This window comes from Pseudonaja textilis, chromosome 9, assembly GCF_049901715.1.
Source record: "Pseudonaja textilis isolate UNSWEBS1 chromosome 9, rPseTex1.2, whole genome shotgun sequence".
Classification (NCBI taxonomy): domain Eukaryota; kingdom Metazoa; phylum Chordata; class Lepidosauria; order Squamata; family Elapidae; genus Pseudonaja; species Pseudonaja textilis.
In genome coordinates this window covers 12285907-12310604 of record NC_141998.1, presented here as the reverse complement: position 1 = coordinate 12310604, position 24698 = coordinate 12285907, and the positions used below count along the sequence as shown (strand labels likewise).

At 42.1% G+C, this 24698-nt stretch overlaps 1 protein-coding gene across 1 annotated transcript in view; it reads left to right on the top strand.

Annotated features, from left to right (window-relative positions):
• UNC5D (unc-5 netrin receptor D) overlaps positions 1–23507 on the top strand; it is a 726013-nt gene extending 702506 nt beyond the window's left edge. The window contains exon 16 of the mRNA XM_087938913.1: positions 21905–23507. Within this exon, the coding sequence (XP_087795039.1) occupies positions 21905–22109 (205 nt within the window). The 3' untranslated portion in view covers positions 22110–23507. The remainder of the gene's footprint in view (positions 1–21904) is intronic.
• The last annotated feature ends 1191 nt before the right edge of the window (positions 23508–24698 follow it).

Sequence of the window (24698 nt, the reverse complement as noted above, 5' to 3'; positions counted from 1 at the left end):
TTCAGACATGGGGACAAATTCATGCCATTGGTGACTTGAAAGGGGGTTAGGGTTATTTGTTTAGGAGAGTGATGGCTTTCAGGAAAAAAACTGTCCGTGTGTCTAGTTGTTCTGGTGTGCAGTGCTGTATAGCATCGTTTTGAGAACCAGATCAGCACCCAATACTGGCCGATCTTTAATCTTACGGGTTTGGTGAGGAGCTGAACCCATTGACTTGCTTGAAGCATATGAGGTTGCAAAATGTAAAATCACAGAACCGGTAGTTACACCAATCAGATCCCACCCCTGCCCTCATCTAAATAGTTTGCAAAAGGGCTATTTTGGTATCACAGCAATGATATAGATAGATAGATAGATAGATAGATAGATAGATAGATAGATAGATAGATAGATAGATAGATAGATATAGATATAGATATAGATATAGATATAGATATAGATATAGATATAGATATAGATATATAGATATATATATTATTGGTCATAGCTCATAAATCATAGTTACAATCATTAATCATAAGTTACAAAGAACAATTGATAATCATAAGAAACCAATAGAAGAAGATAGTAGGGAAGATGAGAAGATGAGAAAAGATCAGAAATAAGAGTGCTGTGGAAATTAAGAAACTATGAAGATTGGCAGATCTTTCACCTGATGGCTCTGTGTATATTTTCTTGGATCTTACCTGGGTATGTTAGGAGCAGATAGTCATTTCATGCATATTTCAAACCTGCTGAACATATGTGTATAGTTAATCCTCCTTTTTCCAAATTGATCTAATATTATTAAAGGGTTAAAATGCATACATACATACAAAAGTGTAAGCACTAGAAAATGTGGCTTTGGTGGAAAAAGAGTTGCTGTCAAAAATGTGTACATTAAGAGACATGAAAAGGAATGTGAATATTCATGTGAACCTTTTCTGGATTTATACTACAAAATTTGTAATACTTTTTTTTGCATTTGTAGAGCCAAGCAGAACTTACAGTTGGCAACATGAGAAAAGTGGCAGATAGTGTTCTCTATCTAGATTTGTTTCCTTAGGTCAATAGTCAAGATCATGCTATAGTAAGGGGGAAAAAAACTAGGAATGAAAATCAGGAAAGATTGTGTGTCTCCTCATTTCTTATCAGAAGTCATTAATCGTTTGCATCTCTCACAACACAATCTGCTGTTCTAATCACAACCATGTCCAGAAAGAACATCATTCCAGTTTTTCTTTATCTCTGAGAAATATGGCTCCTGTTGTGTCCTATGTATTTCTGCTGATATTGATGTACAGCACTGGAAAATATGCAGTCTATAGACTACGCATATTACTTTCTTGTCTCTTTTGACTTGATCACATGCTCTTTTAAAAGTTACATCAAACAATCTTATATTGAAAGGGCATAGCTTCTGATCAGAACTGCAAGTTTTTTATTTTATTTATGGAAAATTCTTGTCTGTTCACAAACTCATTAGACTTGTGACTCATTAGACAATCCCTCTAGTTGGATAGATAGATTCTACTCTTTCTTTTTATAATAGGGGTGGGCAACTATGGCCACTTTATGACTTGTGGACTTCAATTCCCAGAATTCCAGAGCCAGCATGAGTTGAGATCCACAGTTTGTAAAGAGGCCATAGTTGTCCACCCTTGACTTATACCTGCCTCATATTGCCAATTTTCCATAACCCAGAGTTTTCTGACATAGATAGAAAATGTCATAGATAGAAAATGTAAGAGGAATGGGAAATCCATTTTCTGCCTACCAAGCTCTACTTCTCCTGCCATATATCCTATTGATTAGAACTTTGTATATGTAGTCCTTGACTTACAACAGTTCATTTAGTGACTGTTTGAAGTTACAACAGCACTAAAGGGGCGTTGGTTCTTACCTGATACGCTTCTTCTCGTAGAGCTGCATAGAGTGTCCAGGATGGGAGGTGCTCCAGTCTCGGCTCTCACAGGCTGAGCTTGAAATTGAGGAACGCCTCTCACCATCACGTGGTCCTCTGGACGTTCCCCAGTTTTGCGAAGACAAGAAGGAAGGCCCTGTTCTCATCCTAACTAAAAATTATTAGTTTGCTTGGCCGAACAGCGAGGTTCCCCACCAGACGGACTAATGGGTGGGGCTGGACACTCTATGCAGCTCTACGAGAAGAAGCGTATCAGGTAAGAACCAACGCCCCTTCTCCATAGAGCTGCTACGAGTGTCCAGGATGGGACATACCAAAGCTTGGCGAGTCCTGCGGGTGGGCTGCCGTCTGGTGTGGGACCTCCCCTGGAACCTCGAGGACCCGCTGAAGGACCCGCCTGCCAAATGAAGCCTCGGCAGATGCAAATACGTCAATCTTGTAGTGCTTGATAAAAGGGGATGGAGATGCCCAGGTGGCAGCCCTACAGATGTCGGTTATTGAGGCTTGGGTGGCCCATGCGGCAGAAGTAGCCGCACTTCTAGTGGAGTGGGCGGTGACGCCCGTAGGAACAGGGAGGGACTGTGCCTGGTGGGCTTTGGCGATGGCGGCCCTAATCCAGCGGCCCACGGTTGTGGGCGTCACTTTGTGACCGAGAGAGGTAGGTTGGAATGACACAAATAAGGCCTCCGACTTGCGAAAAGTCTGGGTGCACTTGATATACACTCTCAAGGCACGCCTTACATCAAGGGAATGCCACTGTCTCTCCTTCTCTCGAGAGGGGTTGGGACAGAAGTTAGGGAGGATGAGCTCCTGAGCTCTGTAAAATGCTGAATTTATTTTAGGGAGGAAGGTGGGGTCGGGGCGGAGGACGACTCTGTCGGAATGAAAAATACAAAGGTCCTGTCTAATGGAAAGGGCTGCCATCTCCGAGATCCGGCGGGCGGATGTGATGGCCACGAGAAAGACAGTCTTGAGGGTGAGAAACTGTAAGGAAGCCTCCCTAATGGGTTCAAAGGGGGGCTTGGTAAGGGCGACCAGGACTTTGTTGGGGTCCCAGGTGGGAAAACGGTGTATGGTCGGGGGGCGGAGATTGGAGGCTCCCCTGAGGAAAGCCCGGATAAGGGGGTGATGGGAGATGGAACCCCCAATGTCCGAGGAGACAACTGTTGCGAGGGCAGCGACCTGACGCCTTAGGGTGTTGGTAGACAGACCCTTATGAAGGCCCTCCTGAAGGAATTCCAGGATCTGAGCAGTGGAGGGAGAAAGAGGGTTAATTTGAAGCTTGAGGGCCCAAGAACGGAAGGCGACCCACGTGGCATTGTATATACGGGTGGTCGAGGGTCGTCTGGCTGCCAGGATGGTGTCTATAACCTGGCTGGAAAAATTCTGTGCCTTTAAGCGGTTCCGCTCAACCTCCAGACGGCTAATTGGAGCCATTGGGGGTTCAGATGTAGCAGAGGGCCCTGGGACAGGGAAATCCTGTCTGGAGGGATTCTCCAAGGAGGGGCCACCGAAAGATTGCGGAGGTCCGCAAACCAAGGGCGTCTGGGCCAATAGGGGGCTACCAGAAGAATCTCTGCCCTTTCCAGAATTAACTTGTGTATCACCCTGGGGATGATGGAGAGGGGAGGAAAGGCATAAAGGAGCCCTGGAGGCCAAGGGCAACGGAGGGCATTGTGATTCTCCGCCCCGTGGGAGGGGTATCTGGAAAAAAACCTCGGTAGCTGGGCGTTGAGGGGGGATGCGAAGAGATCCACCATGGGGAGCCCGAAGATTGAGACTGCTTCCCTGAAAAGGGAGGGGTGGAGGTGCCATTCTGCTTGGTCCAGAGTGGCCCTGCTGAGCCAGTCTGCTTGGATGTTTAGGGTCCCTGATATGCGATCTGCCCTGATGGAAGCCAGATTCGATTCTGCCCAGCGGCAAAGACGTTCGGCTTCTCTCATGAGCCTTGCTGAGTGAGTGCCCCCCTGTCTGTTGATATGTGCCTTTGTGGTGATGTTGTCTGTGAGGACCAGGACGTGACGTCCGCGTACCTGGGGTAGGAAGCTGCGAAGCGCCAGGTAAACAGCGTGGAGCTACAGCCAATTTATGGAGCAGAGTTGTTCTGTTGCCGACCATTTGCCCTGGGATGAGAGGGAGAGGACGTGAGCGCCCCAGCCGAGTAGGCTCGCGTCCGTAGTGACAGATAGCCTGTCGGGTTCCTTGAAGTAGTGGCCCTTGTTGATGGCCGGCCTGGTCCACCAAAGGAGGGACGTGAGGACTCTTGGAGGAACTCTGACCCGGAGTCGCGAGTTGCTCCTTCCTGAGCGTTGATACGGCAGCAGAAACCATTGTAGGGACCTGGTATGGAAACGGGCCCAAGGGATAATAGATATACATGGAATAAGCTTCCCCAACAGTTTAGACAATTCTAAGAGAGAAACAGTTCTTGCCCTCCTGACCTCTCTAATGGATTGTTGGATGCTAAGCCACCTGTCCGGAGACAGGAAAACCAGTTCCCGGGCAGTGTCGATCACTGCCCCCAAGTGAGTGAGTCGGGTAGAGGGGGAAAAGTGGCTTTTCCTCCAATTAATCATGAACCCATGGTTTTGAAGGGTGTTAAGGGTCAGTTTAGTGTCTCGTTGGGCGAGAGCCCTAGAAGAGGAGAGGATGAGGATGTCGTCCAGGTAACAGTGGAGCCGGACAGGGAAAGATCGCAAGTGGGTGGCAAGAGCCGCCAAAACCTTGGTGAACACCCTGGGGGTGGAGGACAGACCAAAGGGAAGCGCAACGTACTGGAAATGTTGTCTATTGTAAGAAAAGCGGAGGAACCTGTAGTGGGAGGGATGAATTGCAATATGTAAATATGCCTCGGAGAGGTCAATTGAGGTGAGCCAGTCCCCTCACCGGGTTCCCATAAGAATAGACTGCAAGGTGTGCATCTTGAATTTACGGGGGGCAATGTAGCGGTTTAGCCTCTTTAGGTCTAGGATAGCCCTCCAACCCCCCGAATGCTTGGGCACTACAAACAAGTGGGAGTAGAAGCCTCGCCCCCGTTCAGATGCGGGGACGGGCTGGATGGCCTTTATGTCAAGGAGGTGGCTAATGGCGGCGTCCATGAGAGCCCTTTGTGCAGGGTTCCTGGAAAGGGGGGAGGACATGAAGAATTCGGGAGGGGAAGATTGGAACTCGAGTGCCAGGCCGAGGCGAATCGTGTCCCTGACCCATGCGTCGGTAGTGATGGTCTCCCATCGATGGGCAAAGTGTTTGAGGCGGCCGCCTATGGGGAAATTTACATTATCGAGATCGACGGAAGGGTCTGCTTCTGGATCCCGGAAGGACTTCTTGAAGGAGGCGCCTCTTCTGGACCTGTTGGACGGGTCCGACCGGTCATGAGAGGGGGGGGTCTGTAGGAGGGGGATTGGGAGTATCTGGGGGGGAAGTAGGCATGGGAGGAGGGATGAAAGGAGCTTCGGCGAAAGGAGGGAGAGGGACCTCTGGGGTCGGGCCTCCGAAAAAGAGAGGGGAGGTACTTGCGGTTGTTACGGGTCTCGGCCAGGAAGGGATCGAGAGCGGGTCCAAATGGGAGCTGAGGCCAACTTGGCCTTGTTTTTGACGTCCGCTTGCCAGTGACGGAGCCAGAGCAAGCGGCGGGTGGTGACCTGGGACGAAATGGCCCTGGTGGAGAATTTTGCGGCTTGGAATGTGGCGTCCGCCAAAAACTCAGCCGCGGCCATGAGCTTAGCGATGTCCTGCTGCGCTCTGAGGTTGGCTGCGGGGACATGCTGTTTGAGCTGTCGAAGCCACTTGATGGAGGATCTAATAAAGAAGGACGCGGCAGTGGATGCTCTGACTGCCCAGGCGTCAGAATGGTGAGCGCGGCGCAGGGCCAGCTCGGCTCGTTTGTCCTCGGGCTTGAGTGCCTCGAGGGCATCGCTAGGAGTTGAACGGGAAGCTAGGCCTACAATAGGCTCGTCCACAGAAGGGGGATCTAGCAAGAGGGAGAACTGCGGGTCAAGGTTGAAAAAACACTTGTCCTGGGTGGTGGGAGGGGGAGGGGGCCCTGAGGAGGCTAGCTGCCTGGAGACCAGGTCGGAAAAGATAGGCGGAACAGGGATCACATCAGTTTCCACCACGGGCTGGGAAAAAATGGAATCGAGAGGTTCCCCCGAGGCTGCTGGCTGGGATGGAGTGGGGGGAGTCAGGCCAGAGGTATTTTTGGCCTTGAATAGAATGGACCTGAACTGGTGCGGCTTGAACAGCCCCACAAATGTGGGCTGGTCCGGAGTGAGGCCCTCGTCCTCCGACATGTCCCCCTCCAGTGGGTCTGCTCCCGAGAAGGGCTCACTGCCAGTGATGGACCCCAAGTCGAGGTCTTCCTCTTCCCCAAAGTGGGTAGGGCCCCCGAGCTCCTGGGTCTCTATCTCCTCCATCCCCAAAGGCAAAGGCAAATCCCCGTGGGATGCTACCTGACCGTGCGAGACCTCTGATCCGCAGAGCGATCGAACGGAAGGTGCCTGAACTTCAGGGGCCGCAGGCCATGGGGCCGGACCGGCCATGTGCTGTAGCTCTTGCGCTATCCCTTGCCGGATGGCCAGCTCCATCCATTGTTTCAGGTTCTCTGGAATCTCCACCGTGGGGGGTGGGTGAGGCTCCTCCGAGCGCAGGCCTGCAGCAGTGGGAGTAAAAGTGGCCTCAGGGGCCTGTCTAGGCTGTGAGGACGAGGAAGGAGCAGGGGAGGAGGGGAGAGGAGGGAGGGTGGAGGTTGAGGGAGTGGGGGCGGAAGGAGCCAGGGGCACGGAGGATGACTCTCTGGACCGCCTGTCGATTTCTTTCTCAAGTGCCCTGTGATGCCTGAGGGCATCCCTCTGGGAGGCTTTGGAAGCTTCCTGTGCCTGTTTGCGCAGGTGGTGTGATTTTGCCTTGGCCTTTAAAGAAGTGCCACGAGATACTTTGTCATCTGCCATCTGGAGAGAGAGAAAAAGGATTTTGAATTAATATGAGACAGTTGGCACGTCTGGATGCGGCCTACATCAAGGCCGGGGATCCCAGCGCTTGTTTCACACACCCCTTTGATCAATTTTTTTTTTTGTAAACTGCTATTAAAGATCAGGGCCTAGCCCAGGAACCAATCAGCCAGAAAGTGAACGCCCATGCAGCTGCCCCCTCCGGGCAGACCGGGGGGGGGATGACAATGCTGCTACCTCGCCTGCTGGGGAGGCTGCGGAGCCAACGGACGTTTGGTGCTCGAGAAAAGCTTCGAATAAATGCCTGGAGGTACGAGCTGTAATGTAGGCAGTCCAATGGATCTGCCTAGTGATTCAGATTACACGCAGCCAACAAAAAAGGGCCTCTAGCAATGGCGGTCGGCCATGCGGCCACACTCAAGATGGCGTCGGCACCTGGGCGCACCCAAGATGGCAGATGCCATGCGGCGCCCAAAATGCCAGCCGCAAGCTATTCGAGGCTACACCCAGCGGCGGAATTCTCCCAGAGTGGAGAGGGAAGCCAGAAGAGCAAAGGGAGAAGGAGGGAAGTTGATTTCCCCCAAGCTAAGAGGCGTTCGCGGGGGAGAAACAGCGATTGAAGTACAAGGCAGGCAGAAACGAAAGCGGCTTCGCACGGAGCGAAGGAACGGCAGATGAAGGGGGGGGGTGCGGCGCTCGAAGCGCTGGCTTCTACCCCTGGAGGAAAGGAAATAAAAACTCCCCCCTTGGAACAAGAAAGGCTCCCTTAGGAGTTCAAACCTCAAGTCACTGCGCTGCTGAAATAGAGGGTCCAATTTCAATGAGTATAACTGTGAAAAAGCTGATCAGCCAAGAGCTAAGAAACAAACAGCCTGACTACCACGAGGCTGAGCTAAAAACTGGGGAACGTCCAGAGGACCACGTGATGGTGAGAGGCGTTCCTCAATTTCAAGCTCAGCCTGTGAGAGCCGAGACTGGAGCACCTCCCATCCTGGACACTCGTAGCAGCTCTATGGAGAAAAAAGTAATTTATAGTCATTTTTCGCACTCATGATCATTGCAGCATCACCATGGTCACATGATCAAAATTCAGACACTTGGCAACTGACTCATATTTCTGATGTTGTAGTGTCGCAAGATCATGTAATCATCTTTTGCAACCTTCTGTCATGCAAAATCAATGGAGAAGCCAGATTCATTTAGCAACGGTGTTAGTAATTTAACACCTCTTAACAACTGCATCAAGAAAAGTCATAAAATGGGGAAAATTTCACTTAACAAATGTCTCACTTAGCAACAAAAATTTTGGGCTCAATTGTGGTTGCAATTTGAGACCTATCTGTATAGTAATTTTTTTTGTCAGAGAATGTTTCTACCAGCAGAGGCATTATGGCTATTGTTATTATTGCTTATTAAGCTTTTCATTCACTCTAGTATAACTAATATAGTTATACATTTTGAACTTGTATAATTATATATGGAATGGAATGGAATGAAATGGAATGGAATAGAATAGAATAGAATAGAATAGAATAGAATAGAATAGAATAGAATAGAATAGAATAGAATAGAATAGAATAGAATAGAATAGAATAGAACTTGGAGCCCCCCGCTCAAGGAGGAGAATCTATACCATTTCATATAAGTGACTGTCTAGTCCAGGGGTGTCAAACTTGATTTCAATGAGGGCTGCATCAGGGTTGTTTTTGACCTTGGGTAGGGGTGGGGGTGGGAGGGGCATGGCCAGGGGACATGACCAGCTCAATATCACTCATGGTGGAGTACCTCTGGTGGCCTGAGTGCTTTAGAAGTGAAAACAGGCTCCCGAGCTCCGTTTTTGACTGAAAAGACCTCTGCAACACTCTACCAGTGAAGACAGAGCTCAGGAGGGCTGCCTGCGGTCCTCAAATCAGAAGTGGTATTTGGCAGGTTCTGACCAGTTCTGGAGAACCGGTAGCAGAAATTTTGAGTAGTTCGCAGAACCAGCAAATACCACCTCTGACTGGTGCCACCCCATCTATTCTCTGCCTCCCAAGTCCCAGCTAATCAGCTGGGTGTCAGCATTCCAGTAAACCTCCACTCCAACAAATAACTCCAAGACAGACATCCTCTCCAAAGTTCTTTTTTATTTGGGTAGTAAACTGGCACATCTGGGAAATCCCGAATCTGAAAGTTCTGGCTTTCCTTACAATAAATAAAAACTACAAATCCACCCCCTCACTGCATCACATGCCCCAATCACCATTCTCGTAAGCTTGAGACTTCCTCTCAACCAGGTGCAGAAATAACGTGACCTTGACTTAGAAGAAGAATGCTATTATGTCTAACCACATACACACCAAGAAATTCCCCACTCCCATTTTCCCAGGCTCAAGAATATGGCAGTGTGGAAGCATCTGGTGCTAATATAGCTTCCAAAGCTGACACTGGGTCTTCTTTTGTTGCCCTGCACAGGAGAACGGAATTGGAAAGCAGGTTAGTAGATGGGAAGGGAATGAGATTTTGCAGCAGTCTTCCCCCAGGAGTGGAGAGGGAATGGAGATTTTACAGTATCTTTCCCCTGACATGCCCACCAAGCCACACCCACCAAGCCACACCATGCCCACCAAGCTACACCCGCAGAACTGGTAGTAATTTTTTTTTAATCCCACCACTGCTTCAAATGCTCCATTTTCAGCTGTGACAGTCTCCTGTAATCCTGTGCCAATGAAAACAGAGTTTGGGAAGGCTGCACGTGACCCTCATGTGCTCCCTTTTTGGCTGCAATGGCCTCCTACAACCCTCTGCCATCAAAAATGAACTCGGAAAGGCCACCCTCCTGAGCTCCATTTTAGCTGGCAAAGGCACTGCAGGCCAGTTCTTTTCTTTTGCAGGGCAGCCCCACAGGCCAGATCTAAGCACTGTATAGGCCAGATCTGATCCCAGGGCCTTGAGTTTGACACCCGTCATCTAGACTCTTCTTAAAAACCTCCAGTGATGGGGTGCCCATGATTTCTGAAGGCAAGCAAGTCCACTGGTTAATTCTCCTCACTGTTAAGAAGTTTCTCCTTAATTCCAAGTTGCTTCTCTTTTTGGTTAATTTCCAACCATTGTTTCTTATCCTGTTCTCTGGTGCTTTGTAGAATAATTTGACCCACTCTTCTTTGTGGCAGCCCCTCAAATACTGGAATACTGCTATCATGACATCCCTAATTCTTCTTTTCTTTAAGCTTGCCAAACCCAAATCCTGAAGCCATTCTTCATGTTTTAGTCTCCAGGCCTTTGATCATCTTAGTTGCTCTTCTCTGAACTTTTTCCAAAGGCTCAACATCTTTTTTCTGGTATGGTAACCAAAATTGGTTGCAGTATTTCAGGTGTTTTATTACTACGGTTTTATAAAGTGGTACCAATACTTTAAGTGACCTTGAGTCTATGATTCTGTTTATACAACCCAGGATTGTATTAGTTTTTTTACCTGGTGCTTCACACTGCTGGCTCATATTCAAGTGATCCACTAAGACTGAAAATCCCTCTCACTGTTACTATTAAAATCCCTCTCACTGTTAATCTGTACTTATACCTCTTATTTTTCCTGCCTAAATGTAAAGCTTTGGTTTTCTCCACATTGAAATTCATTTTGTTTGATAGGGCCCATTTTCAAGTTTGTCAAGATCTTTTTGGATCCTGAGCTTGCTGTTGGCTATTCCTGCCTGTTTAGTGTCATCTGCAAATTTGATGAGTTACCTTTTTATTCTCACATCTAAGTAATTTATGAAGATATTGAAAAGTACTGGGCCTAAGACAGAGCCTTGTGGTACCCACTACTTACTTCTCTCCATGTGGATGTAGTATCATTAAGAACTACTTGCTTAGTATGGTTTGTCAGCCAGCTACAAATCCATCTGGTGGTGATGTTGTCTAGTCACATTTTTCTAGCTTACCAAGAAGTAGGTTGTGGTCTACTTTGTCAAATGCCTTATTGAAATGTAAGTATACTATGTCCATAGCATTTCACTGGTCTACTTATTTAGTCAATTTATCAATGAATGAAATAAGATTGGTTTGGCATGATCTGTTTTTAACAAACCCATGATGGCTATTAGTTATAACTTTATTTGCTTTTAGTTGTTTGCAGATATTTTTAAAATTAACTTTTCCAGAATCTCCCCAGTTATTGATGTTAGACAGATTGGTCTGTAGTTTTCTGGGTCTTTCCCTCCCCTTTCTTGAAGATGAGAACCACATCAGTCCAATCCTCAGATACTTCCCCGGTACTCCATTTTTTTAAAGATATGATACAGTGGTTCTGAGATAACATTTGCCAGCTTCTTCACAACTCTGGAATATAATATGTCAGACTTGGTGATTTATATTTATCAAAGTCGGATAGGTATTCTCTTACCATTTTCTTGCCTATTTTAATTTTTATTTCTAGTTTGCCTTTTACATTAGGTTTTTTTTTTTTTGTATGTTGGGCTATAATTTCTTTTTGCATGAAGACTGATGCAAAGAATGAGTTAAGGACAGAGGTGGTATTCAGCCAGCCATGTGGCCATGTGGCTGGCTACACCCCTGATCCAGTCACTCGGTCTCCGCTGGCTTGCTTGCGCCGGCCGCCTGATGCTTGCTCCGACCACCCTGCCCACCCACCTGCCACTCGCTCCTCCCCTCTTGGGTCCTCATGGCTTGCCGTTCTAGCCTTCCCACAGGCTGTGCCCCAACTGAGCAGCCCTGATCTTCCTGCTCACAGGTAAGCCTGTGAGTTGTGTTAGCCCCTCCCCCACCATCCCCAGACTCTTCTGGGCCTTCCCTCCCATCCTCGGACTTTTCTGGGTCTTCCCATCCCTGGGCTTGGCTGGCTGGCTAAGCCAGCATGGTTTCATCCCACAAGGCGCTTGCCCAGCTTTCCCTACCATGTAGTAGCCATGGCACAGCGAGGGCAGGTGGATGTCTCAACCGGGGTTGCTGAAAATTGTGCACCGCATGTGCAGTCCTGGGCTGGCTGGAATATTCACCCACCCTGCCCTGCCCTCCTGCCGTGGCGGCAAGAAAGCAAGTGGCTGCCGGAGGTCTTTGGGAGAGCGCGCCGACCATTTTCTTCCTTATCCTGCTGCCCCGCTGCTGACTGCAGCAACTCGTGGGTTCATTCAGTTCTTCCCAGACCAGGTGTGTGTGTGTGTGTGTGTGTAAGCAAGAGAGAGAGAGAGAGAGAGAGAAATGAATGAAAGAAAAAAATAGGAAGAGTGTGTGTGTGAGAGGGGGGGCTGGAGTGGGGCAGCGGAAGTCTTTGGGAAAGCGCACCACCTGTTTTCTACCTTTTCTCGCCGCTCCGCTGCTGACTGGAGCGGGTTCATTCAGTTTGTCCCAGAGTGGGATTGTTTGTAGCTGCTTTTGTAGCTGTTTAGAATTGCTCCAAGGGAAAACTGTTTGAAAGAGCAGAATTATCCATGCTTTCTGCAGTCTTCTTTTGTGCAGCTTCATTCCATTTCAGTGGAGCAATTCTTTAGGGAAGACCATGCCCTCAGACCTCTCTGCCACTTAACATGCAAGCTGATTGGGGTTGGAAGCTCTTGGAGCATTTGTAGAAACTCTTATCCTTGCAATAAGGCAAAAGGCTGTCTCCATAGGTCCCTCAAGATCCCTCTAAGTGTTATTCTGTTATTCTGACATTTTCCCAGGACCTCTAGTCAAATTTATTTCATAATTTCACATATAAAATAGCCAATTGTGCAACCTGCATATTGTTCAAAACAGTAATTATTATGGCTGATGTTTGACAGCAAGCCTAAAAGTAAAAGATCACAAGAGTGCTTCTTTCCCTGTATGTATACTGTAAGGTCTGGCTTAAGCCAAAAATGAACCAAAACAAAGACTCAAACGGAGGCTTGCAAATTAAATAAAGCAGACTTTTATTCTTTGATCAGATATATAGTGATCTCTTACAGTGCAACTCCACCTCCTCTTTTTGTTGATCTGTTTCTTTTGAACAATTTGTATCCATCCTTTAGTACATTCCAATCATAGGATTCGTCCCACCAGGTTTCTGTAATGGCCCTCATGTACTATTGCTTCTAGTTTACCTTGTCTGTTCCCCAAGCGTTGAGCATTTGTATACAAGCATTTAAGACTTTTATGCCTGTCCATAGGTACGTTCTTTGCATCTCTTAGATGTTAGAGTTTTTCTTTTTTCCTCATCACTCCCTATCTCACTGTTTGATTTGTTTTCTTGGGATTTATGATTAGTTTTGTATTCTAGAGATTCTAAAGATTGATCACCCTCCTTCACCTTCAATTTTAGTTTAAAGCCCTTTTGATGAGTTGGGCCAGTCTTTTTCCGAGTACATTTTCCCCTATTTTTGTGAGGTTCAGCTCAGTGGTGGGATTCAGTTTTTTTTACTATCAGTTCTGTGGGTGTGGCTTGGTGGGTATAGCTTAGTGGGCACAGCAGGGGAAGGATACTGCCAAATCTCCATTCCTTCCCCACCCCACTAACCTGCTTTCCAGCTCCATTCTCCTGTGCAGGGCAACAAAAGAAGCCCCAGCCAATCATCTGGGACTCGGGAGGCAGAGAATAGATGGGGGAGGGGGAGTCAGAGGTGGTATTCCGAACTACTCAAAATTTCCGCTACCGGTTCTCCAGAACTGGTCAGAACTTGCTGAATACCACCTCTGATTCAGCTCATCCCTTGCCAAGAGTCCTTTTTTTAGGTAATGCAGTCCATGGTACAGGAAACCAAAGTTGTCTTGGTGACACCAACCCTTTACCCAGTGGTTTATTTCTACAATTCTTTTTTACTTCAAAGGGTGTTAACCTTTTGTGGGGAATACTGATGATAGCACTACTTGTGCTCCAGCTCCATAACTTTGTTACCTAATTGCTTATGATCTCTCAATATTGTACTCAGGCTCTTTGTTGTATCATTCATCCCAATGTGAAGGAAGAAGAAAGGGTGGTAATCTGTGGGCCTATTTATTTTGGTTAGGTTCTCAGCCACATCTTTGATTTTTGCTCCAGGGAGACAACATGCCTCCCTATGTTGTATGGCTGGTCTGCAGATGGCTGGTTCTGTTCCTTTGAGAATAGAATTTTCTATCACCAACACTCGCCTTTCTTATTGCGGGGAGGGGTTTACTCTGGGATGCTTTTCTGTTTATCTCAAGTGTATTTGTTAATATGACTTTTTAAAGGGATATTTGATGCTGTTTCTTTTCTAGGTGTCTGCATGTTTTCTTGGAGGGGGAAGTTGTGGGTCTGTGCATTTTCATCTGGGGAAGAAATTGATTGCTCAGTTTTAATGGGGCTGCTTCTGGTTCGTTTAGATTGGGCAGTAGGGGTTTGTTAGATGTATGCTGTTTCATTCTTCGATTATTGTATTTCCTTCTATGTGTGACATACTTCCATTTGTCTTCCTCCAAGAGTTTATCAGCAGGGTTAAATCCTCTGGGAGTTATTTGTTCATTATTTGGTTCAATTTGGGTATAGCTTTCTGGTGTAGGTGGGAGTTTGGCTAGAGTTGCCTCTAGACCCCTTACTTTTTCCTCTTAGTACTTCACATAGTTTATATTTAATACATGTATAATTTTGGTGTTCTTTGGGCATAAACACATACATGGAACATATATTGTATACTACAATTGTATTAGTCACCTGTTCCATGAGTTTGTTTCTTTTTGCTGGTTCTTTTAAAGATTTAAAAAAAATATGTTTTTAATCCCTTTTTCTGCCTTTTGTGTTCATTTTTCTACCTTAACTTGCTTACTGTTATCCTTTTATCCTTTTCTTCCCTATAATTCTTAAAGTTTTTGAGCTCCAATTCCTCCCTACCGTATTATTTAAGATTTGCCTTATTTATTTGACTGATCTTGTTCTATCTTGATTTTCACTCTTGTACTTATTTTTGCCAATTTATTTATCTTTTATTTTCTGTCCTGTATTTATTTTTATTCTTTACCGGTGTCTTCCCTCCCTGGTCCCAATAGTCAATTTGGACCTCAGGATTAAATTGTTTCCTTCACTTTCATTGTTCACATATATTATTTTCCCCGCTCACTTAAAAGAGAGATAAACCAACTCAACTAGATTTCAATTTGTGCTGAACAGTTCAAAAATGAGCAATGCCAACTGCAACAGTGGCAGTTTTAATAGCAAATTCAAGAATTCACACTTTATTGAATATTATTTAAATAATCCTTCAAATCTCATCTGTAAGTATTAATGTGCTCCTTTTGTAGTACTGTATAAATGAGAAACCTGAGATAAACAGAGCAACCTAAATGGACATTATGAAGACTTTGCAAAATAATTCACAATTAGCCAATTGATTAAATTATGTATGTATTAATGTATTAACTTGAATTAAAATGTAAATAAAATAATATTTTGGAAATGATAGTGGCTCTGGTTGAAAGTCATTCCATTAGGATTTCTTTGAACTTGGGCATGTCCTCTGTAAAATATTTACTTTTTGATTAGTTCAACCCTTCAGTCAGAAAATGAAGATTACATTTTGCTAGGAAACCTCTGGGTAAGTAAACTGTTTTTTTTATCTCTAGCACCTGGAAGAGAAAGGAATTTCATATGTAAAAAGAAAAATGATGAGAAGTAGGCAATTAAGAAATGAACTACTGTGCCATTCTGCACCCAATCTGCTCCTTGCACCAAGCAAAAATATTCCCAGCTTGTTCCTGTTGTCAGGTGCAAGTAACCAGAAACAGGAGTTGAATTCAAAGCAGTAAAAGTTTATTACATGCTACCTATACACAAGAATCTGATCTACTAATGGTAAAACCAAATATAATCTACTAACAGTCAAGTTAGATAAGGGTGAATGGAATTCATAAGGGAGTCTGGACTTGTGGCTTTTGTGGGAGCACAGCAACTCCAAACAGATGATCAGGATCAGCTTGCTCATATCCTACATCCAATATGCATAAATCAAACAGCAGCTGGATTAGACTGGATTTGATAGTATTTTATCCCAAATTCAAAGGTGTGCAAAGGTATGCCTTTTCTTAACATCCATTCAATACACCAATTGCATGCATGATGCCTTTAGATACTGAATTTTTATTTTAAGAAAATGCAGATCAAAATATGTCCCTGGATGTTACATATTTCGTAGATTTTAACAGGATTATTGACTGTTCAATCTGGATTTGAGGTAGATATAACTATTCCTTTGTTTTCCTTAATTTTCCCTATTGCAAATTCATTTCTATCCATTAGTTTATGAAATCAAAGTAAAAAATGTGTCTTGAAAATGGGCAATTTATGTTTACAGTTGTTAATATACACATTTTTAAATATATGCTTCAGCATCAACATTTTCTGAAAGCAAATTTTGCCTATTGCACATACTTTTGCTTGCAATTTTTTAGTTGCAAGCCACATCCTAGTGTTCTGAAAAGTTGTCATTTGCATTGCACATATGCATTACAGTTCAAATCTATAGAAATGGGAGAGTACCAAACAATGCTAAATTGATAGGATTAGTCAGATAAAAGAACTGATTAATTTAAGTGGTGTTTGTTTATTTTCTGCAGTGTAACTTAGCTATTTTCATTTTTGTAAGTTTGTCCTCAAGTCAACCTCATAATGAATATAAAGCATTGCCCTGTGCCTTTTCTTCCAAAGTTCCTAAAAATCAGTTTAGAAAGATATTACTCTGGATTGTTTAGCTCACATTGCTGTTCTCATTAAAACAGATAATGATCATTGCCAATGTAACATAAATTCTGCTTTATTTATGTATACCTACTTAAAATTTCAAGAAGTCATGATGTAAGTCACAGGTGAGAAGTGAACTATTTAAACTCTTCTGTTTCACATGTTATGCAAATGTTATATGAGTTTGAAATATTCTAAATGATCTATTATAGAGGCAGAAGGATCCATCTCTTTCCCAATAACTCTCTGGCCAATCATCTTCCTATCTTGTGCAAAACATTCTGTGAAGGTCAGAGGTAGTTATGAGAAAATCTTCCCAATCTTAGCACACAAGCATCTGTGAGTCATTGTGAACTATTCAAATAGAAATCACTGCTAGATTCCAACCTGGTCTGCAGAGATCTCATAAAATAACACTTAGAAGGCAATAACAATGGGTCAAGAGGGCGATAGTTGGGTTTTGAATCCAGTTCATGACTTGCAAATCAAAGTAATTCGTTCATTTTACCAAGTAGTAAGACTAATTCCATATCTCAGCTGACATCAAACTGTGGGACAGGACAAAAGTTCATACCTGTAGTTTCATAAATTTTAGGTGTAACTTAGATTCACAATTAACAAGGTAATGTGATTGGCTTGAAGTCTCTCTCTCTCTCTCTCTCTCTCTCTCTCTCTCTCTCTTTCTCCCCCCTCCCATATGCCACTTGCCAAAGCTAGAGGTAGTTTCTGGAGCAGCTGTGTAGTTGGGCAAAAGCCTCTTTGAGCTTTGCCAAGAAAGTGGTGGAGAAGCAAAGAATCTGTTCTGCAGCATGGCATGCCAAAGCTTTTTGTGAGCCATGTTGGAGGCTCTTGCCACAGAGCCATGTGTCTCTTGCCACAGCTGTCATTGTTTAGCAAGAGTTTGAGGAAAGCCATGCTGGAGAAGAAAAATAACATCCTCTATGTTTGGTAAGCAGCCTAGAGGAAGCTATTTTGAAACAGCATTCACCAAAGCTTGGCTAGGGCTATTAGACAATGTATAATGCACTCTAGTTATGTCACTCTTCAATATGATGGACAATTTGCTTCACAAATCAGCTTCAGGACTACCGGTATATGTTGCATACACTCATCAAAACAAAGCAACTCTTTAAAGAATATCAGTCAACAGGACATGAACTGTCCCTCACTAGAATCCAGAAGGTCTCTGAATAGTGGTCCTTCTACAAAGATGGCACCAAAAGTATACCTTCTCTAAATGTACATGCATGGATTATGCACATTTGGTGGCTTGTATGTATGCAAATCTAGTTATGAAAATAGATACTTGCTCCAAAACCTTGCTTATATCACTTTTCCCAAGGGAAATAATCCAAGTTAATTTGTGAAGAAGCAGCTTGAAAATAATGTGCATGCATAAACTAGTTTGTTCCACCACAGCTATTGAAAACAAATGAACATTTCCATAATTTATGTGCCCACATTTCAGCTGGTTTAAGTGACAAAAGGCAACAGGAAAAGGCAAGGTTAATGCTAATGCCTCCATATAGCAGAAGTGTACACCTTTCTTTCAGCCAAGAGGTGTACTTTTAAATTATTTTTGTTTCACAAGGCATTCAAGGTTATATGGTGTCATCAAGTCCAGAAGGCTGGCGAATTGTGTACTTCCTCTTTTCTTAAGTGGCCAATGGGTAGAACACAATAAATGCCTGTTAAGACTTTTGGAAGTTCAATGCATTTGCACTGTTTTAGAGGGCAAACTAATAATGCTTCCCTGAAGATCAATAATGTTGTAGCTAGGTTTCAAAGTGAAGCTCTTTGGATTGTCCAAGAGACACAGATTATTTACCTTTACAAGTTTTTATATAAAGCAAAAAGAGTTCTGTCTCTATTACTAAAGTGTTAACATGTTTATAACTAGGTTAAATATAACCTGGTTGCCAATCCAGCATTATATTCCCATAGTGAGAACAAAAGACTCTGGGAAGGAGACATAACCCCTATATGGTCTCACATAGTATGGATGATTCACAACCAGTCCAATGTGACCCTGTATCATAAAGAAAGTGGGATTTGATTATTCAAGTTGTTTTCTATTCAGAATGATCATAAACAAAAGAATGAGGAGCCCTGGTTGTGCAATGGTTAGAATGCAGTATTATAGGCAAACTCTACCCTCAATCTGGAGTTCCATCTTGACCAGCTTAAGGTTGAGTCAGACTTCTATCTTTCCGAGCTCAGTAAAATGAGGACCCAGATTGTTGGCTTCAAAATGTTGACATTGAAAACCACCCAGTGAGTGCTGTAAAGCACTTGAAAGCTGTATATAAGTTAAGTATTATTACTATTGCTATTACCATGATAAAATATCAGGACTTCAAGAGAAGATGGGGAAAGGAAAAGAATAAATGTTGTGGTGTAGATAGGAGTAAAACACCATAAGGGTTTTAGATATTGCAATCCAGTTTCCAGCATGCCATTCTTTTACTTCATTATCATTTTACTTTTTTTGCCAACAATGCAAACTAGCTTCATGCAAAGTTCAGGCAGGAAGTTCTAGCTGTTAGAAAAGCTTATCTTGCTTATCTCAAAAAACATGGGGGGATTGGAAACACAAGTATCAAATATATCAAAGAATCAATGAAGATTTTTTTTTAAAAAAACAAATTTTATTAATTTTCAAAGACAATACACAAACAAAACATAAAAAGAACATAAAACATCTTTTCTAAAAACTGCTTATTAAATTTTAACAAAACAAATAAAACATCTTGTTTAAGTACAGCATAGTTCCAAATTATCACATTTCCATACAAACACAATTTAATATGCATCTTGTGTATTCAACTTCACATCTTATTACTCTTTTTCCAAGTTCTCACTATTTTTCCCTTTACTTCTATTCAATTTTATTCATTAAACTTATACTTTCATCTGTCTTATTTACAATTTCATATGTTCTCATCCAACATTCTTAATTCTCAATAAACAAACATAAACAAACAAAACAGGTAACATGAAAACATAAAACTTCTTTTTAGAAAGCGGCTTATCCCTGGGTTACAGCCTTTTGCACAGACATAAATCAAATTCATGCTCACCTTATATACTATTTCATATCTTATTTAACATTCTATATTTTCTATGTCTTCTCCCCTCTTTTCACTCTCTTAATTCTATTTTATTTACTTCATCTCAATTTAAATCATTATACTTGTATCTTTTGTCCATTCTTTTTCAATTATCTATTTATCTTTTCTCTTTAATACAAAATTTTTCCTGTAATCACTGATTGAAGTATGACGCCTTTCTATCTTTCCCCCAAATTTAACACTTAAAGTAATACATAATTTCCATTCTGATTCTGCTTAGTACATTCTACATAACATTTTAAAATAAAAAATATAATAAGCTTATAATATAGTAAAAACAATGTTCCATAACAAATTAATTAATTAAATTCTATTATTAAATCTTAGACATTTTACACATTCCCTACAATATTCTATAACACATAAAATATTCCAATTTTCTAACTTTATTTTAAATACAAATACGATACAATCTTATGTACTTTTGCAGAATGTCTTTTTAAATTGTATTTTACCCTTTGTCTCTAAAAAACCCTGTTTTTTAACATCTTGTTTTAAGCCTTTATAACTTCTCTTCCCTTTTTCCCCTCCTTTCTTGTCGAATCTAGCCTTTTTACCCCCCCATGTCTCAATCTCTGCCCTCTTAGTCTCCCCTCTCTGTTGTATTCCTCCTTTCTGTTGCTTTCTGACATTATATCGATTTTTCACCTTATTTTTCCCTTTCTTGATTGTTTTTTTAAATCTTGAATTCTCCATTTTCTTTCCCCTTTTTCCCTTTTCTTCCTCAACTAAAGTTGTTTGTCCATTAAAGATGGCTTCTTCTTCACCATCCCAGCTTTCTTGTTGCTGTATTTCCTGATGAGTAGAAATCACCATTTCTAAGAAGTGAAAAACAGATCCAGAAGAGCCCTTGCCTTCTTGTTCCTCTTCCTTTAGCTTTTTAAATTCCATTTTCAATTCTTCCACAGATAATGCCATTGTAAGATTTTTTTTTAAACAATCCAAATGTTTTTAGTCTTTCAAAAGATAGTTTGCAAAAGTCCCAAAGTCATCAAGCAATCAAAATCAACACAAACTGTTTCATTTAGCATTTTCTTCTTTTAATACTTTCTCTTCCTGGGGTAGAGTTCAATTACACAATTCCAAAATGATTTTTTAGAAGTTTTATTGCAGTTTAGTCTCTAATCTTATAAGGTCCAAGCAGTCTCCTCCAGCAGAATCTTAGTATAAATCATTTACCTCTCCCTTCCCACTTATAGCAAAAAGATTTTGATTTTTAAATATCAATGTTCAGAAATCTTTAATGTCCCCTTGGCTTTAATTTTCAAAATTAGTTACCTTCTGTTGCCAAAGCGGGTATTTCCAATTTCCATCTGCTATCTCCGTAGGGAAGGAGAGTGGAAGAAAAAAAACTTTCCCTTTCCACTTTCATCCGCAGCTTTTTACGATCTTCTTGGGAAACAATGTATCATTTAGAGAGCTAAATATCCAGGGTATTCAGATGTTACTTGTTGTCCCGGTTCAGCCAAAAACTTTCACTTTCTCAACTTCCTCCTGCACAAACTTGTCCGGCGGAAAGGTTCTTTGTGGCGGCCATTGCTGACCGCCGCTCCACCACCTTTGGAAAAGGGAGTTAAGCCGGCTGAGGAAGGGGGTTGCGATGCTCCCAGACCCCTGCCCGGATCTCCCCTATCTGCAGTTATCTCTACGTGATAACTATAGCCTCCAAATCCAGCTGGATCGGTTGCACTCCAGCGGCGAGCACAGCAGGAATCGTGCACAATTGTGAATTCCTGCCCCTGCCAAGGCCTGACAAACCAGAACTGAAAGAATCAATGAAGAATTTTGAGAGTGTTCAACAATTACATCTGGGAAGAAATCTATTGGTTGAATGGAGGCCATTATACCATCCTATCTATAACAGAACATGAAGGAAGAGACAGCCTCCTTCCTTGGAGGAAATGGTTCTCTTGAGCTTAGATGCAAGAGATAGGTATATTTGTTAGCCTCCCCACCTAATCCTATTATTCAGATTATCCCACAACCAATAATGTTTGCAAAGCTAAGGACTGACTAACAGGTAGAGAGAGCTAAAGATGAACCAAAACTGAGCTGGACTAAGAGAAAATTGGGAGTTGATCCAAGCTAGAATAGAACACTATTAGAGGAAAAGTGGTTATTTGGAACAAATGGAAAATTTTGTGAGAATCTTTGCCTACAGTAGTGCAGTTTTCAATTTGCATCTTAGACTGCCTCTCTTCATTTGTGGTTGACTGACAATAGTTACTACTCTAACACTTCTTTTTTTTTCTCTCCTTCTGTTTTTCTCCTTCTCTAGGAATTTATCTTATTTTGCTACACACCACAGCCCCTCTGCGGTCATTTTGGACTTATGGGAAGCCAGACACCAGCATGATGGTGACTTAGACTCTCTAGCCTGTGCTCTAGAAGAAATAGGAAGGACACAATCCCAAATTTCTAACCTTACAGAAACTCAGATGGAGGTATCCAATTTCAGCTACAGCAGACAAAATGGACTTTAGCCATCACTTTTCTTTCAGAGAGTCAAGAGCAAGCTTGCACTGAAATGGAATGGTTCCTGTTACCAGGGAAGAAGCCACACAACCTAATTTTACCCCATGCATTTGCAACACCCAACTTTCACTCAGTGTGTCATCTCCTCTTCTGCCTTCAAGTCAGGTCCCCTTTGGGAGAACGGCAGAAGCTGGTAAACTACAATATTACACAGAGATTTTTCTATGCTGGATAAAAAAGAAAAAACACCCGCCCCCCCTCCACCCACATACTTGCATGTACACACATTCTATGCTTGTGTGCTAGCAATCCTTCAGACACAAAGTGTGTATGAATACACAGTGCTTCAACCAAGAAAAGAAAATATGAAAATTATTGCAGATGCTTGGAATTGTCTTTGAGTGAGTGTGTGTGGAATAAGGGGGATGTTTGAGTTGTCTATTTTTTTCTTTGTTTAATCAACTTATAGGTTAGTTTGTAACTTAAAAATAGGCAGCATGAGATCTCTTTGATAAATATGATCATACTGAGGGGATAAGCAAGGATTTGATGTCACTGCTGATATCAATAGTAGAGAATGCATAGAAATATACTGCTATGTTTTAGAGTTAGAGCTAAGCAAAATGTTTCCTGCAATATATTTTAAGTTTATTTCTGAAGGTTTTATCTCTTTTTTATCCATTTGGTTAAAAATACTAGTTGCATAGTTTTCTTTAGAAATGTCCATTTTTAGAGGATAGAGGTTATGAACTTAGACATTTAAAAAATGTTTTGCCCTTGGTGGATGGAGAAGAAAGAACAGTTGTTCTCCTTTCCTGACTTAAGAAAAACTGGAACAGGGTCTTTCTTTACTATATATATATATATTCATTCTAACTGAGAAATTCAAGAGATTATTTGAACCAATCTCTTAAAAATGTTATTGGTGATTCCGTTTTATTTGTGTTTAGGTTGTAGAAATTAGCAGTTTAAATCTTTTCTTCTTTTATGAAAAAGGCATCTGATACTCTGCTTTAATTTCAAAACACTTGAGAATTTCTTTCAAATTTGTCTTGGCATGCTTTTCAGCTAACTTTATAATAGGAAGGCTCTATTGCTCTGTTGAATACATGGGCTATATTGCTGGGATTATTTTTTATGATACATCTTTTTACAATCATCCTCCCATAGAGACCATATTTTTCTCCTCTGAAAAAGACCCATGGTAGGAGTTTCCTCCTGGCATTTTTCTTTGAGGTTTGTTTGTTGTGTGTTGCCCAGGGTCTCATAATTTGAGTTGGGTGGCCTTATACATCTCATATATGAAGTATAAAAAGCCAGTGAGGCTGCAGACCTCTGAAGAGGTGGTTATATAATAAAGGAAGTGGTCTCAGAAATGCAAGAGGTCCATCTTCCAACTATGAGAATGTGTCTCAAATTCTCTTTTTCACTGAACAAAAGCCAATTCTCTTTCCTCAAGGAAATGAGGACTATTAGAAAAAAATGCAGGAGAATATATCTGATTTTCTTTCTTTCTTTCTTTCTTTCTTTCTTTCTTTCTTTCTTTCTTTCTTTCTTTCTTTCTTTCTTTCTTTCTTTCTTTTTTCATTCTAAAAGCATTTGCTATAAACACAGCCCCGATTTTATCTGAGCAGTTGTAGTCAAAATTATACACAGCTCTTGCTTGCCTTATTATTGCCCTGATCAAAATAAAAATCTGCTGATATTACAAAAGGGTAGCATTTTGCTACTTGGGTTTTTTAGAAGCTTCTTAATAGGAGGCAGCACCAAAGGAATAGCATCAAACTATGATTGTTTGGTTATTTGATTACTGGTTTCATATCTGAAGTAGTTTTCATTATGTGCATTGGTGGGATGAGTTCTTTCAAGTAATACACAGAGCAGAGATTTTTACTTTAAGAAGCTCATACTTCTTACTTATATATTTGATTGATGCTCCTGGGGAGCAAGGTAAAGTGAAAGAAGCTGTTCTTCAGAAGAAATTGATCAATTATAACAATGAATTTTGGATCTTTTCAGAAAAAGTGAGTACTGTAGATTGAGTACTATAGAAGTTCAATCTTCACTATCTACCGATTGGATTGGCAAACTTCTCTAAGACTCCAGAGAACATTTTACTGTATTATCAGTCTGTCAACCTTTTGTTGACTTTTGTAATTGTCTTCCCATTTTCTTAAAATACATGCTCAAGAAACTGTTCTGACTTACAGTTGGATTGACTGAGATGCTTTCAAAAAGACATTGATCGGTCTCATTTTTGTTAGTATAAAATCAGAAAGGCCCTATAAAACTTTTTAAAAATATTAAAACTTTTAACACCTGTACAGTATAAAAAACAAAGAATTTGCTTCTGCCCAATTCCCATGTGCACATTGTGCTAGATTTAGGCTTAAGTCGCTTAGATTTATTGAAGTCAATGGATTTTGGTCATAAGTAATGTAAAGTGCTGGCCCCACTGTTTACAGTAAGTCTACTCTAAATCATAGTTTGAAACCATAGTTTTCTTCAAAGAGATGTTATTTTATTTTTTCAGAAAAGATGAGAAATTGTGACCAACCAGTTCTCATAAAATATTTTTTTTTCTTTCTCTTGAAGGA